General features: G+C 41.0%; 1 protein-coding gene across 1 annotated transcript in view; it reads left to right on the top strand.

Annotated features, from left to right (window-relative positions):
* The window catches only part of ARMH3 (armadillo like helical domain containing 3), a 121,246-nt gene that overhangs the window by 27,510 nt on the left and 76,491 nt on the right, over window positions 1-17,245 (top strand). Inside the window, exons 16-20 of the mRNA XM_057380288.1 lie at window positions 3,473-3,531; window positions 4,846-4,911; window positions 5,981-6,050; window positions 7,508-7,568; window positions 10,124-10,212. Coding sequence (XP_057236271.1) covers window positions 3,473-3,531; window positions 4,846-4,911; window positions 5,981-6,050; window positions 7,508-7,568; window positions 10,124-10,212 — 345 coding nt within the window. The remainder of the gene's footprint in view (window positions 1-3,472; window positions 3,532-4,845; window positions 4,912-5,980; window positions 6,051-7,507; window positions 7,569-10,123; window positions 10,213-17,245) is intronic.

Below are 17,245 nucleotides of genomic sequence, written 5' to 3'. Positions count from 1 at the left end.
CTAATTTTCTTCTTAATAATGGTGCTTTGGTTTTGGATTCAGTATCAGAGTTGTGTTCATAACACATTGATATTTTGTCTCKGGCTAGGTAGTGCTAACCCTAGTCAAGGACTTGTCAGTGTCCCGTGCTCAAAAAGCAAGGAGGGAGCATGGCCTGATAGGTGACCTGAAYTGGCCAAAGGGATATTCCACATCACAGAATGTCATGACCAGTGTATAATAAACTGTGGGAGTTAYCCAGGAGAGGCTGACTGCTGTTTGGGGATGGGGTGGGCAGCAGGCAGCGAGCAATTGTATTGTGAATTGTGTTGTGCATCWCTTGTTTCTCTTTGGTTCTGTTATCCTCTCTTGCTCTGCTGATGATTATTATGATTATCATAATTATGATGATGAGGTTTCAATTATTAAATTATTCTGCTCTCAACACGAGTGATTTACCTTTTCTTCCCAGTTCTTCTCCCCACTGTAGGAAGAGGAGAAGCATTGAGAGTGAGCAGCTGCCTGGTACTTAGTTCCTGTGTGGGGTTAAACTGTGACTCCTCAGAACCAAGGCAGAATCAGGTTTACCTGTATCTTTTCTCAGAGGTGTTGCTGCTAGGTTGGATGAAGACACTGTGATACTGGAGCATCATTTTCAGGCTGTCCATTCCAGCGTTTAACTATCCTTATTGTGAGAAAGCTTTGTGTGCTTCCTAAATTCTTTGCTGTGATTTAAATTAATTACTAGTTATCTTCTCCAAGATAGATATTGAAAATGGATTGTTTCTTTTTTCTTGTGTCATCCCTTACATATTTGAAGTCTGCTTTCATGTTTCGTCTTTTTTTGTCTTTTGAACTAAACCACATCAATCTTGGCTCAGTCATTTTAATAGATTGCACACATGGGGAGGGCTTACCAGCTCTCTAATCATTCTCATTTGCTTTTCTCAGGGTCTGTCTTGCTGATCCAAGTCTCTGATGGAACAATTCTATGTTTTTCAATTTAACTTCTGCACTTATTAGTCACTGTAATGTGGAAAATCTGCACAGGGCCTTGGAAACTGCCACACTGGATTAGTTTCAGATGGAGTGAACTCTGATAGAGGGGATTCCTTACTAAATAAGCCAGCAAGAGATGAGTTTATTATGAKACAGGAGTTGATATTTCCTTCTTTCTTTCTTTGGTTCTAGCTTGTATAAGGCTTGAAATTTGTGCAGCTGATAGACCTAATCTCTTTCCCACCATTGTAGTTTGTGGCAATGAGCTGCACTGATTGATCATTTTTAAAAGTGTGCCTTCCAAACCAATACTTACTAATTGTAGAGGGTACATTCCTGTCCTTGTATTTTGATTATAGATGGAGCACTGCCTAATTTATTTTTTTTACTGCGCAGGGAAGTGCTTGAGTCACAATCCCTGAGGGTATTTAAAAGACACATAGATGTGGCCATTAGGAACATGGTTGACTGTTGGATTGGCAGTGCTGGATTAATGACTGTACTCCATGATCTTAAAAGTCTTTTCTAACCTAAATGATTCTATGATTCTCTGTGACACCAATTTAGCAAGAAGAATGAATAATTCGAATTTACTCCATGTGTYTTGAGACAGTGGGAACAGTTAGAGGGGAAGCTGGTTTGTTCCACATCCAGGTCTAGACAGTTGTTTCGGTCCTGTCCCAGAGAGCATAATTTAATAGACTGTGTTTGCTAGATCCTTCTCTTGTTATCCTCTCTTGTGTCAGTCAGAGGCAGCTGCCTTGGGAGAAATAAAACCTCTGTGTCTTTTTCTCCCCTCTGTGAAATAGGGTTCATACTGATACACCTCCCTGTAGAAAGTGGTCTGCTTTAGTCCTTTAATGAAGGATGCTGTGAAGGCATGAAATGCGTTTGCAAGTAACTGCTTGCATAGCTGCCCCATAGCTCCCAAAAATGGTCTGATGTTCACAATGCATTGGCGTAAGGCAGTTTGTGGTGTGAAACAGGAGCCTTTACAGCATCCCCAGAGAGAGAGGTGGCAGCAGCACCTACAGAAATATACAGTGAGGCCTTACAGTAAGAAAATAACAAGACTCTTGTGTATAAGTGCTATTCTAGGCCATTTCTCCTGTTTGCCAGAGTACAAAACTTAAACATTTTAGCTGAGGTAAGGAGATAGGAGAGACTTTTAGTTCTCACATTCCAAAATTCTTCTTCATCTCTCTTGGTGCTGCAAGATGAAATCAGCACACTTCAGGGCACATCTTGTTAGTAAATATCTGTCCCTAAGCAGCATAGAAAAGAAAACAAGWGAGGTGTCAAACTAGACAGAACAGCTAGCTAAGCCCWTTCTATCTATTTTATAATTACCATATAMACACCAGCTAACAAAGTGTTCATARAAGTCACCTGTGAAGAAGGAATTCTGATGCTGTCTTCTGATTTATATGGAAGTGGGTCTGAATGTTTTAGATTTCCCTCTCCTTYGAGTTTGRCTCTAAGGCAGATGTCGGGGATGGCATGTTTAGTAGWCCTGTGCTTTGGAGGAGTGTTGGAAATCTCAGCAATGTGCAATTTGAAGCTTCCTCAGAATTTAGTTGCCAGTATATTGTTGGTTTTTGTTGGTTTGTTTTTGTGGGTTTGGGGGTGTGTGGTCCAAGTGCATAGTTTTTTAGAACAAAGACTTTAAAAAGTGCCTTCTACAGCCTGATCTTACCTGACCCTGCTTTGAGCAAGGGTTGAACCAGAGGTTTGTTCTATCCTACGTTATTCCTTGACTATATGTATCTTGGGGTTTTTTATATTCAAGGTTAAAATTAAGAGGTGTTTTAAATAATCAAAATAAAAATTGTGTGTTTCTGCCTTAGTCCCTCTCTATTTTGCTCCAGCTGTCATTCAGTACAAAAGCTGTTTGAAGTTCTGAGATGAATAAGAAGTTGTGGAACATGATCAGGGGGAAACTCTTGGCTTAAAATGCCAAGTCTTTGCAGACTCCCTYTCATGGTTTTGTGCAGAGCAAAGTAGGTCGTGTCTCTCAGTATTGGAGTTAAAACTTGGAACTTAGAGCATAATGTCAGCAGTCATTCTGCTACACAGTGCTGTGTCTCTGTGAAAGCTTTGCTGCTTGTTTCGTAACCTACAGCARAGGTGATGTTTTGCTTTCCACCTTGTCTAAGAGAGGGAACAGTGTGTCTCTGCTGAGGCAGAAAGACAGGTTTTAGAATATCTGTGGAAGTAAAACTGAATGAGACAGAAGCCCAGTGGATAGTTACACTGCTGTTAGAAGTTCAAATCTGAGCCTTTGCTCTTGGTGCAGTCTGGTGACAAGTGGGTGGGATTTAGTGGCCAGGCTGTAGGGTGAGTGCTTAATAARAGTAGACTAAGCTATCATGGAGGGAGTAGGACTGTGAAGAAACTCCAGGCTGGGCTTTTCTTTTGTTCCRACAGCTGTCTTGCTCTTCAGCCTTGCTAGGTTTGTGTGGCTCATGGAGGACTTGTTTTTTCTCCTTTGCAGATGAGCACCGGCTGCACAGTGGCAAGCTGTGCCTCATTATCCTGACATGCATAGCAGAGGTAGGTTTCTCGTGTGAAGCTGCTCAGCAGATGGTGTGTTACAGGGCTCTATCCCTCTGCCTCCTGAGGAGAGGAGCTGAATATCCACAGTGGAACTGAGTGCTGAGGTCCTCAGACACTTAATGCTCATTAATATACTTGATGCAGTAGTGTTAAAGTTGACTTGAAACTTGAAAATGGGATCATCATATTTGAGTTAGCTAGCTCCTGGCAATGAAGAGAGTGAACCTAAGCCTTTTTTCTTAGCTGTTAAGTGACCTTTTGGTGTGGCTTTTAGATGACTAATGTGCTAATGGCTTTCAGCTCTGTGCTGTTCATGGTAAACGTGGGCTGTGCCATATCCCTTCTGCCAAAGAAGGATGCAAGTCCAAAAGTAAGTCATGTGTTTGTAGGTCCCTGCAAGCAAGAAAAGTAGCAAATGTGGTAGTGGGATGAAAAAGCAGCATCACAGAGCTGTGTCAGCAATCCTGGCTGAATGTGGCCCTGTCTCATGGGGAGTGTGTRCTAATGGCTGACTGATGTCCTGAATGGTGGTTGTGTTTGCATGGCATTTACATTTTGCTTGCTTGCAAGTAAAGGCCTTTCATTATTATAGAATAAAAAGCATTGAGGTTGATAGCCAGTGTACRGATTCTGTAATAATGTTTCTTCAGGGTGCAGTCTGAAAACTAATCATCTACATTTCAAATTTTTCTAATTAAATGGTTTTGGCACTTGTTCTTCAGGTGGATGCATAGATAACACAAGATAAAAAATTCTGTTTCTACATAACAAGGGCTTTCTTTGGTTCTGGTATTAATGGGAAGCTATATTTATTACCTGTTCTGGCTGTGCATTATCTGGAAAAGCCTCTTTAATTTAGAGATGGTCTTGGAATTAGAATTGCCTGAGGGGTGGCACAGCTCATAAACCTATCTGCTAGTTCTGCAGTAGCTTCTGGCATCAAAATGCCAATTTAAACTTTATTCACACGGTCACAGGAACTGGTGTGCTGAGAACCACCTCATACACTGTRCACCTGGAGCACTTGTTAAACTTGTGACACCATGGTGTGTGCAGTCCAGAGTCTGAATAAGCAAAGGGGGACAGTTAAAGACTGAACTGCTGCTTGTTTTGTTGGCAAGCAGGGCCGAATTGGGACTGGGAGGCGTTTACTCTTGTGTGACTGGAACCATGGGTGGCACAAGAGGAAATGGACAGATGTTTTTTTAACTTTTTCTTGGGAGTTTTACACTGAAACACATGTGATCTGAAAGGCAGCTGTATGGTATTGGTCTTTTCATATCTTCTCCCTTATCTTGCCCTTTTCAATAGGATCAATATGCTAATGCTTTTCTTCATGATGACAACATGAATTTTCGTGTAAACCTACACAGAATGGTGAGTCTTTTCCTCCAGATTTTCTCTTTAGGATTCAAATACAGAGGATTTGAGTATGTATGAAAATTATATGTTGAAAACTGTGTTACGGATATCTAACCTAGATATACTGTCAGAAATGCAGTAGTTGGGGAATGATTTTGAAATTACTCTCAGAATGTCTCCYTTCTTCAAAGAACAAAGAGCTGCTTTCCCTGTCAGTGAGTTCAGAGGCCTGTGTAGCTGGGAAGAAGCTGTGGTATTACAAGGTCTCTGAGGAAATCAGTGGTAGAGAGAATTGCCCTAATCTTTAGCAAGCATTAGCCCTCATGTGATGTATAATAGCCAGCTGGAGTTACACTGAGTGCTCTTACATGGCTTATGCTTCATCCTGGGTGGAGTGAGTCACCTTCAGCAAGGAAAGTGGTTTTTTTCCAGAACTTTTTCCTATAAGTATCTGTGGAGGAATTGTTCTTACCTGGCTCATGAAGCTCTATGTAGGTACAAATAGCTTGAATGGTTATCCTAACTTGATGCATTCTGTCTTTGTGGTACTGGCAAGTTCCACCTCATCTGACAGCAAAGCGGCACTTGAAAGAGTCACTGTTCAAGAAAGAAACAAACAWCTTATTTTTTGGAGTCCATACTCCAAGAATGCTAGTCACTACCCCTTAACAARTTTGCTATTCAGGTAGCCTTTCTGGTCTGTTAAAATGAACACCAAAGCCATTGACTACTGCACACACTGTTAAGAAGGCCAGTCAGACTTCTGGGTCAGAAACAAATCAGTATGTTAACCAAGGGGGAAGAATCGGTGTGTGATGTGTTTTTGTCTTGTGGTCCCTTSCCTCAGTGTAACAGTGCCCTCCAGTTACACAGTAAGAAACAATCCCCCACTTACCAGCATGCTGGAATGCAGGCACAATTTTGCCCGTCATGGCTTGTAGGATTCATATATGTAAGATGGCAGTTGGAGAAAAAGACAAAGGGAGGCCTGTGCTGATGGTACTATTTGCTTGGAAAAGGCAGTAATACACAGGCTGTCACTTCAGGCTTCTGCTGACTTCTTTTCATCTTTGTGTTTTTGMAGCCAATGAGACATCGGAAGAAAGCAGCAGACAAGAACCTGCCCTGYCGCCCGCTGGTGTGTGCGGTGCTTGGTGAGTGTTGTCAGAGYRYGTGTGTGCTTGTGGCTCCTGAAGCATCTCTTGTGCCATGGAAATACGAGATCTGAGGATTAAATAGAGCGGTGGATGGACTTAAAAGAAGGACATTTACATRCTAAAGATGTTTCCAGCAATCCGTGCTCATATCCATACATGGCTGCCTCGCAGACAAATCCAAGATTGCAGTTCTGTAGCACAAAATCCTATATACATTTACAGAAAGTTTTGCAGAAGTTGCTTGGCCTATTTGACCTGGGTTCAGGGAGGGCAGTTGATTAATAAATTCATTGTTTAGGTGAGTGTGGTAACAGCAACAAGTACTTTGTAGATGATACGATGATGGCAAACCTGTGGAAAGTAYACGTATTTGTGAACGTGTTTGCTGGGCATTGAGCCTTTTCTGAGCAAAAAGCCAGCAGAAAGGTCAGTAGTTAGAATTGGTTTTGCCTGTGGATATGGAGGCGTAGTTGAAAGCTTTTCATGCAGCACATGATTAAGTTGTGACTCTCATTACTGGGGAGGCCAAAAGCATGTATGGGTTCAGAAATGGATGGAGCCTGGCTCCCTGAATGGCTCTTCAGCCTGATGGATGAAGCAGTCTTGGGCTTCAGCATTTTCAAATGTGTTTTCAAACTAAGACACAGTAGCTGCATGAAGAATCTTTCTAGACTTATCAGATCTCATGCACTCTTCACCTACACTGTTTTTAGTCACTCTTGAGTCACGCTGCTGGGCTGTTACTGCCCTAGGAGGTTACAGCTCACAATTATTCCCACTGGCATGAGACAAACATTTCATGCTGAAGTTGGGTTGGACAACCCACCCACCCCTTCAGTTATCATTTATTGCCTTCTCTCAATTGTATTTGTATACTCTTTGCTTCTTCCATTCACACTGCAAACCCTTAAATGTTAGACATATTCTCCTTTTTTTCCCCCCCAGAATTAGTCTTAAGCCAAAGCTTAGTCTATGTTGAGATCAGACTAATTTTAATTGTTTCAGAATTTGTTTTAGGAAAAATAGGTGTTATTTGCAATGTCTCTTTAAGTAGTGTCTAGGTTCTGCATTGTTTCTGGCAAGAACAATTTTCTAAAATATGCTTCTTAATGGAATTTTCCATTAGTGACGGCTTGAAATATGAGAGCAATTCTAAACATCAGAATTCATGGTATAGTCTCTATTTGACTAATAGTGGGGGAAAGCATATAGGGAAGCAGTGCCTCAAAGCAAATTACAGTATGTAMCCTCAGTTTCCAGTACTTTCTTTTCTAATTCTAGCAAATGTCTAATGCTGTTTAGAACAAACAAACAAAAAAGTGAAATTGCTTTCATCTAAGCAGGACTATTGTCTGGTAGAGATAGGTAGGTGGGACAGTTTGACTTCCTTGTAATCTACTTGGAGTTAACAGTAGCCAGCTCTATAGTTACTTTATCATTTTCTTTTCTGTCAGATTTGATGGTGGAATTCATTGTAACACACATGATGAAAGAATTTCCTATGGATCTGTATGTGTAAGTATCTGTGGGGTAACTCATTGTGATTTCTTTTGAAGTTTGAATTCAGGTGGAATCCTGCTCATAGAGCAATCTTCCAGCTGAAATAACACTTTGTGGCTGGTGGGGAMCAGGATGGCTTTTCATGAACTCTTCCAGTAACTTTTTCTACTTCAAAAATCCTCTGTGCACCAGAAAATTGAAAGCAATTCAATTTCAGACTGTTTTCCTAATCTACTTGATCTAACACAAAAAGCTTTTCAGTCTAAAAGAAGTTTCATAACATAGTCATTACAAMAATCCCCACTTCCCAGAAGATGAATCTTGGTCTAGAAACAGAAAAGACAGTTTTGAAAAAGCGAGGATGACTGGCATGAGGCCTGGAAGGCAGTGTGGGGAGGGAGGGAGGTTTAAGCCTGAAATAGCCTGCAAGGCAGCAAGGGGTAAAACTTAGTGATGGGCAAAAGGAGACAAGAGGACAGAGTTACTCAGGAGCACTCCATGTGTCCCGCAGGGGCCCCTCCAATGCTTTGTACTGCTTTAGCCTGGAGGGCAGAAGTAGGATTTAGACAGTTTGTTGGCTTTGCTTTGACTGTTTGTACAGTGCTGAATTTCCCCAAGGCGTGAACAGCACTATATTCTGTAGAAAAGATGAAGACACATAGGATGTTTTCCCTTAAGATAACTTTTCAACATGTTCTGATTTTGCCCAAATAACCTTGCAATTACAGTGCCTTTTCAAAGGTTGTACAGTTCAAGTGAGTTTGTGATTTTTTTTTTTTTTTTTTTTTAATGACAATTGCAGAACTATTTGTAGATGGGTGTAATGCTCTGGCATTTCACTAGGAAGGTGTGAAATGCTTGGACTCAGAAACAACTAGAAACCCCATAACACTAAAAATAATGAGCAGCAGCAACCATCAGTGGACATTTGTATCCATTCATTTTGGCATGTTTGTGCAGTTCTTTCGCTGTGCTCCTGTCTGAAACCATCCCATAGCAGACACAGATATTACAGACAAACTGGGTGTTCTGAATGCACAAGTGGTGTCATTTCTCTGCAGTACATTTAAAAGGTGACAATATGAAGCTGCTCAAGGCTGGGCATATTAATATTTAAAAAGGAAATCCATGTGCTTAGACTAAGGGTGCTTTTTGTCCGTTATGTGTGTTAYGAATCCTGAGCACAAAATGAAAAACAGAGACACCCCACCAGGATGGATAACTTCATAATTTGACTTACAGCCAAGCAGATACAGAGGTGAAAAGGTGCTGGGCATTATCCAGTACCAATTACATCAGAAATAGAAGGTTTCTCCCCCTGATMTGAAGACAGCTGTCTATCTAGCTGGTTTGCTTCCTTTTCTTGGTTAGATTTATGAGAATCTAATTTGAAATACAGCATTTAATGTCATGCTCAGTGATTATAAATAGTTTTACCTTTATTCCAAGTTAGTTTCAGTTCCTGCCTCATTGTGGTATTTTTGGGATTATCTACGGGTCTGAAAAGAATAATGTATACCTTCTGCGTATTTTTTCCTACAGCCTTATTTTTAAAGCCTTATCTTGAACTTTCTACCTCATTTTGAATAAATTCCATGCAAATTTTTAGGATTTGATTTCTCCTTGTTTATCTGATGTGCAGTGTCTTTCATCAGTGTCTTTTCAGAAAGATGGGGGTTTTAATGAGATAATATGTTTTTGAGAAATAGGTTTTTTTCATTTTTGTAGGAAAAATCCTTTCCTTCCTTCTATTATTTCTACATGTCAATAGCTGAAAATAGCTTGGCCCAACAAACTCAAATTTGTATATATTTTTTGTCTTGTCCTTAATGATAATGTTAGAGAATTTACTCATGGTACTGTATTTTTACTGTGGAGGTTATTTGTGAAGAATGTTTGTRCACCCATGAGTTTGTATGAACAGTAGATGCTATAGAGACAGGATTTGGAGACTTGACAAATGCACTAGCTGTATGTTGGGGGATTCCAGAGCTTGTATGTGTAGGGCATGATCATTCCAAAGCTCATACTTAAATTATTTTTTTAAGAAGACTGGAAAATTTGATAGAAATATCTTTTTTTGAATATAATTAAACCACACACCTCAGTCAAACTAAAAATRCTATAGTTTTTTTTGACTCATTTCCTTTTGCCTCACCATTCTCAGGGAAACTGAGAAGTCCTATTGTGCTCAGATTTTACAGTAACTTGCAGTATCTTATATATATGGAGCCTGCAAGTTAAAAAACTCATATTGTAGAGCTTATGAGGCCCTTGGATAAGTGTAGCAGAAAGTGAAAAGTATTTATGAAACAGCAAACATGCATTTGTGGTCAGTCCAATCCTGTTGAGCTTAAATTAGCATACAGACCACTTTCTTTCATTTTGTCAGATTGTATTTTTTATGGGTGTTTGTTCCATTTAGGAGGCCAAAGCCACAACTCCCATCCTCCTATGACAGTCTGTGACTTTGTCTGTTTCCCTGCTGCTGATTTTGAAGGCATTTCCAGGTTTGATGTAGAATTGCTGGAAAATGTGATGTTCTTAATCCTTTGCCCTCTCTTTTCCAGACGGTGCATTCAGATTGTGCACAAGCTGCTGTGCTACCAGAAGAAATGCAGAGTGAGGCTTCATTACACTTGGAGGGAGCTCTGGTCAGGTACTTGGCCTCTGCAGACACACTCAAGCAGGAAAAACGCAGAATGGTGGTTGTTTGGTGGCTGTGGCTGTTTGTTCCATTGCTACAGGGTTGAAAAGCAAGCAGTAGTTCTGTTAAAGCATCTTTATGTTGCTTCTTAGTGGCTACATGCAAATCTCCTCCTTTGGAAAGCCAGTTCATTATCATAATGGTAGYTAATTTACTTTCTTGTCTGTCCATGGTCACCATGGTATCCAAATGTCTTTGTTTTTCYGCTCCATTACCTGAGTCCCTCTTTACCTGATTGTAGAAGATGGAGTCATGTGTTATGGAATAGCATTTATCTTTTAGATATTTGTGAGTAGAAAGGAGGTAGGCTCTTGGGTAAAGGGAGATGGACCTTGCTTTTCCTTTTACTGTAAGACATGCACACAAATAGTGTGTGCAGCTCCTGAAGAGAGCAGCCTCAAAATGTCAGTGTGAGGGAAGAGAGGTTTTTAACTCTGACCTTTGAGTTGATGGTAGATAGTCCAGTTCGTGCCACATGCATCCTGAGATAGATAAATAAGTAKTATGGGGTTTGACATAATCTGGTGGACAGCTTTGTAGGACTCTTGTATGATGCAATCATTGTGTGGGAGGTCTGAGGAAGGGAGCAGCAGAACGGATGATGAGACCTAACCAGCATCTTTGGTGGATATCTATGTGCTTCAGTTCTTATCTAGCAAGCAGTGAAGTAGCTCAGCCAGGAAAGTACAGTTAATCCCCTTGCTGTTGTGGCTTAAACAAGAGCTTTATGAAAATTCAAGGGAACATTGGCCCTAATTGTGTATTCCTGGAGCTGTACTTGAGACCTRGGATCAGCGACTTGCCTGGTGTAATGCAATTCCTGTCAGAAATTTGAGAGAGGGTGGCTTTTAAAAGGGGCAGTGATGAGTGGTTTGTGAAGCTGTTCTCAATTGACACTGAGTACTTCCCTCAGTAGCTTTGTCCAGCGGAGATGTAGGTACAGGGAAAAGAACCGACAGCCTGAGTCATTTTCAGTTATTAAATTTTCACCTTGTGTGACATGTGGCCCATTCAGACTTCCTAAATTATTCCTGCAGAAGGTGAGGCGGGTGCCACTAATTAAAGGATTAGCAGTTCCTTTTCAGTTGTTTTTCTCAGAACAGAGCCCCTAGAGGCATGGYTGCAGTGTAGTGCCAGTTCAGGAGATGAGTGTGTACAATGTGGTTGTCTWGTGTGAATGGAAATTGCATCTGACAATGTGTGTGGTATCTTCTCAGCAGTTACAGTGAATCAGAGCCATTTCTCTTTGGCCAGACTGGCCTGGGACTTTTCTACACACTGGCAAAATGGAAATTTCAAATATAGTACCTTTTGCTTGAAGGTATTGTTCCACAGTTCAGGGAGCACATTCTTAGGSAWMKTTMAKKMMTKAAMKWTSCCTATTTTGGGAAAGAGAAAAAATAAAAATCCGCAATACACACCAAGATTTAGCATCTTGGGATATTCTTGTTAGCTGCCTCTGATTAGCTGGTGTTTGTACAGAGCTTTGGAAACGGGAAGTGTTAAGTACTGCACATGCTTTGAAAGCAAAACAGTAACATAAAAACACTTGGRTTGGTCAGGTTTCTGTGAAGGACCTGGAATGTCTGCACACCTGATGTAGCTGAAGAGCTCCATGCTTACTATAGGTTTCTGTGTATTTAAGGAGATTCTCTCGTGGGAGTAAACTACCGTAGAATATTTCAAAATTGTTTTATKTAAAAGGATGTTGAGATGAATAGAGAGATTCTTCYGTAGCTGCTAAGTGGTTTATACAGGCTGGAAAGCCATGAGTGGAATGGTACATACACCTGTAAAAGGGCGGGTCCTGGCTGCTCCAGGTGTGCTTCTAGAATGCTATACTGATGCAGAATAAATGCTAATTGCTAGCCCTGTCTTGAGATCTATTTCATAATTAACTCTTACCCTGTCAAGGTTGCTCTTTGATAAACCAGAATGCTGCTGCCTTTGGTGTGAAAGAATGGCTCTTTATGTGGTCTTGATCTATGTGGCAGACAAATCCAAACCAGAGCGCAAGACTTCTGAATTAATTTCTGTCCTTCATATTACCAATCAGGCTTTTATTTTGGATCGAAGAATTAGTTATCACTGCTGGATGAGCAGCTAAAAGGGAGCAGCTATTAACTATAAGGTCTGAGATACCAGGCTGTCCCATCAGGTGTGCTTTACAGAAGGTCTTCAAGCCCACACTTGTCTTCTGGAATGACAGACTATATGATGACTGAAGCAAGGCCCCTGTGGTGCAGCGGGGATAATAGCAATGGAAGCCCCCCAACAGAGCTGAGTGGAACAAAGAAGCTGAAGGRAATTTGTGTAAGGAAGTATTGAAAGAAAGGGGGAGAGTTCTACCTGGCAGATAAAAGGAGGAGAGCTTTTTCAGGCAGAAAATTGAGTGGGAGAAGAAGACAAAGAGAATACTGTGGGGTARGTAGTCCGTATAGGGTGTGGAGGAACCGAGATAAAGGTTGTAGGTGGAAGCAGTAGCAGTGTATGGAGCYTTCTGTTCACTTGCCAATTCTAATGTTAGCTAATCTCTAATTAAGGAAAGCCACTTGTGTGTCATCTGACGGATCGATGCCCTTCCTTTGTGGATGCTTTGTCTTCAGTATGGACGGCCAGCAGCACTTGGAGAAAGTTTCTGCATTTACTTTTTTTGATTTTAAATTGCAGTGATGGCAGAGAAAATTAGTGGGGCCAGGTGCTTTGGCATTTCTAAGGACACATAATCAGGCTGTTTATGCTGTAATACTTTATTCTTTTTTGGATATGCCACTGTTTGGCACATTGTTTCCATATGATCTTATTTCTGTTGAGCTTCCTTTTGCAACATCTGAGCTTAAAGAAGAGCAATATTGTTACAGAGTCTTTGGATATGATCCAGCCTTAGCTTCTCTATTAGAATAATTTTTTTCATATTAAGTCAAGGCACCAGGACCATGGCACTCAAAGCAGTATAAATCTCTAGCTGTGCTGACCAGATGACCAAGAATGTTTAGCTCACAGAGAAAGATGCAGTTATTTGAAAGATGGAAACAGGATTGACAGAAAGGAAAATCTGTGGGYGGCAAAAGTAGTGTGTAGAAGCTGGCTCTAGCTAAAAGCACTGTGAAAATAAACATCAGATCACTAGTGGAGCTAAATTCTGGAACATCTTAAAAAGAGGGCTGGCAAGTGAAAGCAGTTGTAATTTGATTAACCTATGAAAGTGATTGGCAAATGCGCAGTTACTGGTAGGTAGACCAGACATTSAGATCYAGAGATGTCTGTTGATCTTGGATCYTTTTTAATAGCTCTTTTYGTTAGTCTGTTCATTCAGTTCCATCTGTGGGTTGTGTGCATCTCTTCCCTTTGACTTCCATAGAAAACCTTCAGGTTTTTCACCACTGACAATGCACCGTTGCTGGTGACTGGCCTGGAAATTTGGCCAAGGTTAGAAACTTTTAARTGGATATGACTCCATTGATCTTTCAGCTTGCAGACTTCTTGAGCAACTGGCAATCTCCTGGACTGTTGTGCCAGGTATCTTACACATTTTAAACACTGATTAATTCAATGTCAAGTGTAAGGTACTTCATAGAGGCAGTTAGGAAACTCGGGAACAGCCAGTTCCCTGTTCTCAGAAACAGCTTGTTATGCCCAATGTTCTTGGGCTAGTTTGTACAGCACTCAAGTGATGGACAGTGCTATATATGTTGTTGTTGTTGTCAAGTGTGTGTAAGCTATGCCAGAAGAGTTTTCATGAGTCATTTAAGCTTTTGATATAAAAAGACCTCGTTTCTTCAACTCCTCCCACCTCAAAATTAGCAATGCTTGAGCAATTCTCTCTGAGCTTRGGGGGTGCAGGTAACTTCTTTGCAGTTGCTATGGTTTGCTTTAAGCAAAAGCTATGTTTAAAGAAACAGAAAAGCAATGCTAATACACACTTTTAATAGCAAGAGTAGAGCCTAAAAAAATCTGAAATATAATAGTAATAATGGTGAAATAGCTATTTATTGAGGCAATTGAATGCAAAGTAGGATTAAAAGTGAATATTGCCATTAGTAAGTATTGAAGATGAGTTTCCAAATTATTTTAACATAAGGCTGTAGTTYCTTATCTTGTAGCTTAGATAATTTGGTAGATGAAGAATGCGCTGTTACAATAGAAGTGCTTCAAATGTAGCACAATCAAGCATTTAATTTTTCTCCTTGTTAATTTTAGGCTTATCATACAGACTTTTACAATGCTACTAAGCAAAATACACTTTCCCCCCCCCCTGTTTGTACACTCTTCAGATCTTTTTGTCAGGTTCTGTATTTATAGCAAGGGTAGTATTGCATTCAAAATCTTTCTGGGTGAATACTAAAGATGTGAAAGGTTACTCTGTGGCAGATTTTAGAATGCAGAAACAATTTTTTATGGGGGAGAATCTCCCCCGACTTTCAGTGTATATGTAACACTGCCTTTATGCAGTGCATATTTAAAATRATATTGTTTAATCACTTTGCTTTATTATTTCTGTGACTGAAACGTTGATTAGTGAGTGTATTTGTTATCTGTGTCATTTCTGGTTCTACAACCGTTGATCAGGTCTGCTTCAGCCCTCTGATTTAYGTTGCTGAACAGACTGAAAGTCAGGTGATGTTGTGTCTTCCCTTCATCTCTAATCCTGCTGTCACTGTCACATTCTGCAGCAGCTACCTGGYGAGGGAAGCTTATCATCTTGCAGCTCTTGTGGAGGCAGGATTTATACACCGGTGTACCAGACAGTCTAGTTCACTGGCAAMGGTTCTGGTCATTAGATGCCGTGAGAGTTTGGAAGACCACAGAACTGCTTGGCCATTTAGCAGATGGCTTAGTTTCTCACACAAACTAAAGGCTTAGTAACATAACAGTAACTGTTATGTGCCATGGAACACATGCTGGGAGTTGCAGCCCTTAGGGGATCCTGTTTTCTTTACTCATAGGAATGCTGATGCTTGGGATATGAGGTACTCTGTTGGCACAAGCTGGGTTCAGGAATGTAACTGTTAATACTGTGATCTATTTCAGGGAATTCAGGAAAGGATTGAAATTAAAAGATGGTTTTATAAAATAATTTTTGTTTATAGCTGTGGTGTGTGTTGTGGGTTGATATTCATTGATTTATTTAATTCGTAGTCCTGGCAGCACTCTGTGTTACCCCAGTCCCATCTTACAAAGCTTGCTTAAAGGCAGAAAGATAAGAAGGTCAGAAGGAAGACTGCAAATGTCTGCTTGTAATATTCAGCTGTCATTCTCAACTGATGGGACAATTTTATGTTCACCTTTCCTTGTTACCTCCTTCAACCAGAGCCACGATATTTTCATGAGAGCATGCAGCTGTTTGGTGAAATGACCCGTTATTCAACTCTTTAAGAAGATGAAAAATGTAAGAAATGCAGAAACTCAACAGTTTTCTTGTGAAAGAGGATGTCCTAAATTCTCTGCATGGGTCATTTTTAGGAAGCATATGCTTTTACYTAATTCTGGTTTACCTTTACTTTATATTAACATATTTTAATACTGATGATAAAGAGTTTGACCCTGATAGTCAATGGACAGGAAAAGAATTATACGAGATTCGTGGCTGTTATTGATCACCTGGTGAGATCAGGATGGGAATTCTTCAACAGAGCCTTGCTCAGATGAGCACAAAGGGAATTCAGTCATTTGCATGGACTGAAGTCTGGCAACCTTTTGGTCATCCTGCCGCAGCTTGGCAGGTCTTATCCACATATGTTGCTCTGTCCTGTAAATCACATTTTAAAGCTAGCAAATACTGGAGAATTTGASTGTAAACCCCTTTGCACATCATAGTGACCTCGTGAAGATAGTGTGATAATTTCTTCTGGGAAATGGTCCCATTGATGATACAAGTGTTACAATCACTTGTTCACAGCTGTTTCTTTCTCTGCACGGAGGGGCTGCAGCGTTCAGAATACAGTGATTTATCCCTGCCTCCTTTTTGTTTTTGAGCAGTGGCACTTTTGGATTCCTTACCTTGTTGTCTTTCCTGTTCCCACACARTATTTCTGCACTTTCTCCAGATTCTCCGCCTTTTCTGTCTCAAAACCCCGGGCAAAAATGTGCAACCTTAACTCCCAAGACTACTATTAAACAGTGTGAACCTACACTGTCAGACAAAACAGAATTGAGCTCAATACCACCCTTTCCTGTACAAAGGGATGAAGCTTGTGGGTGTGTGCCTTTTATTTTTTTTATGTTCAAGAAAAAACAATATTGTTCATCTGAGCTTTAGCTGAGGTTGGAAAATATATGTTCTTGCCTATTGCTTGCTGGATTGCCATCCAGCAGCATTGCTCTGGTATCAGCAATCAGTATTTCCATTRAGCTTGCAATTTCACACAGTTGTCTCCATTTAGGTGGGAACAGTGAGTCCAGGGTTGGGGGCTATATAAGGAAAGCAAAGGGTTGGAAGTGAGGYAGCCTGCTTGACTGATCCTGGGAGCAATGGGGTATGCCAGCATGTGCTCCAGCCCTCTGGCAAACTGTTGATTCTCATTAGGAAAACAGCCTGCTTTCATGGATGTACCCTCGAGAGTGAGTCATGGGGAAAAGAGGGAACAGCTGTAGAGTGCTGGTGATGGGGAGCCTGCCAGTTGCCAGCTGCTTTTTGCCACAGAGCTGGGGTGGCTGGGAGGAGGAACTCGGCAGTGTCTGTGGCAGCAAGCAGGGAGGATGGAGGAGCATCCAGCCAGGTAATTGTTACAGCAGTGAGCAGGGTGCTCCCTCCTGATCAGAGCAGAGCAGAGGAGCTGGAGCATGTTGACTGGTGATGTTGACAGAGTTTTTATTGCTTCCTTTGCTCCCCTGAGAGGGGACTGCAGCATTGGTGCAACAGTCTTGTTTTCTAGTGCTGTGGCTGATTGACAGGAAGCTGCAAGTGYTGTCCCTGAGTAATTGGATCGCTTGTCCAAGGATGCTGGGATAGTTTGTGCCTCAGGGAGTTCTGGTGCATTAGTTT

The sequence above is a fragment of the Malurus melanocephalus genome, unplaced genomic scaffold, assembly GCF_030028575.1.
Source record: "Malurus melanocephalus ecotype Western Australia unplaced genomic scaffold, MMel_1.1 scaffold_12, whole genome shotgun sequence".
Taxonomy (NCBI): Eukaryota; Metazoa; Chordata; class Aves; order Passeriformes; family Maluridae; genus Malurus; species Malurus melanocephalus.
This window is presented reverse-complemented; position numbering and strand designations above follow the sequence as displayed.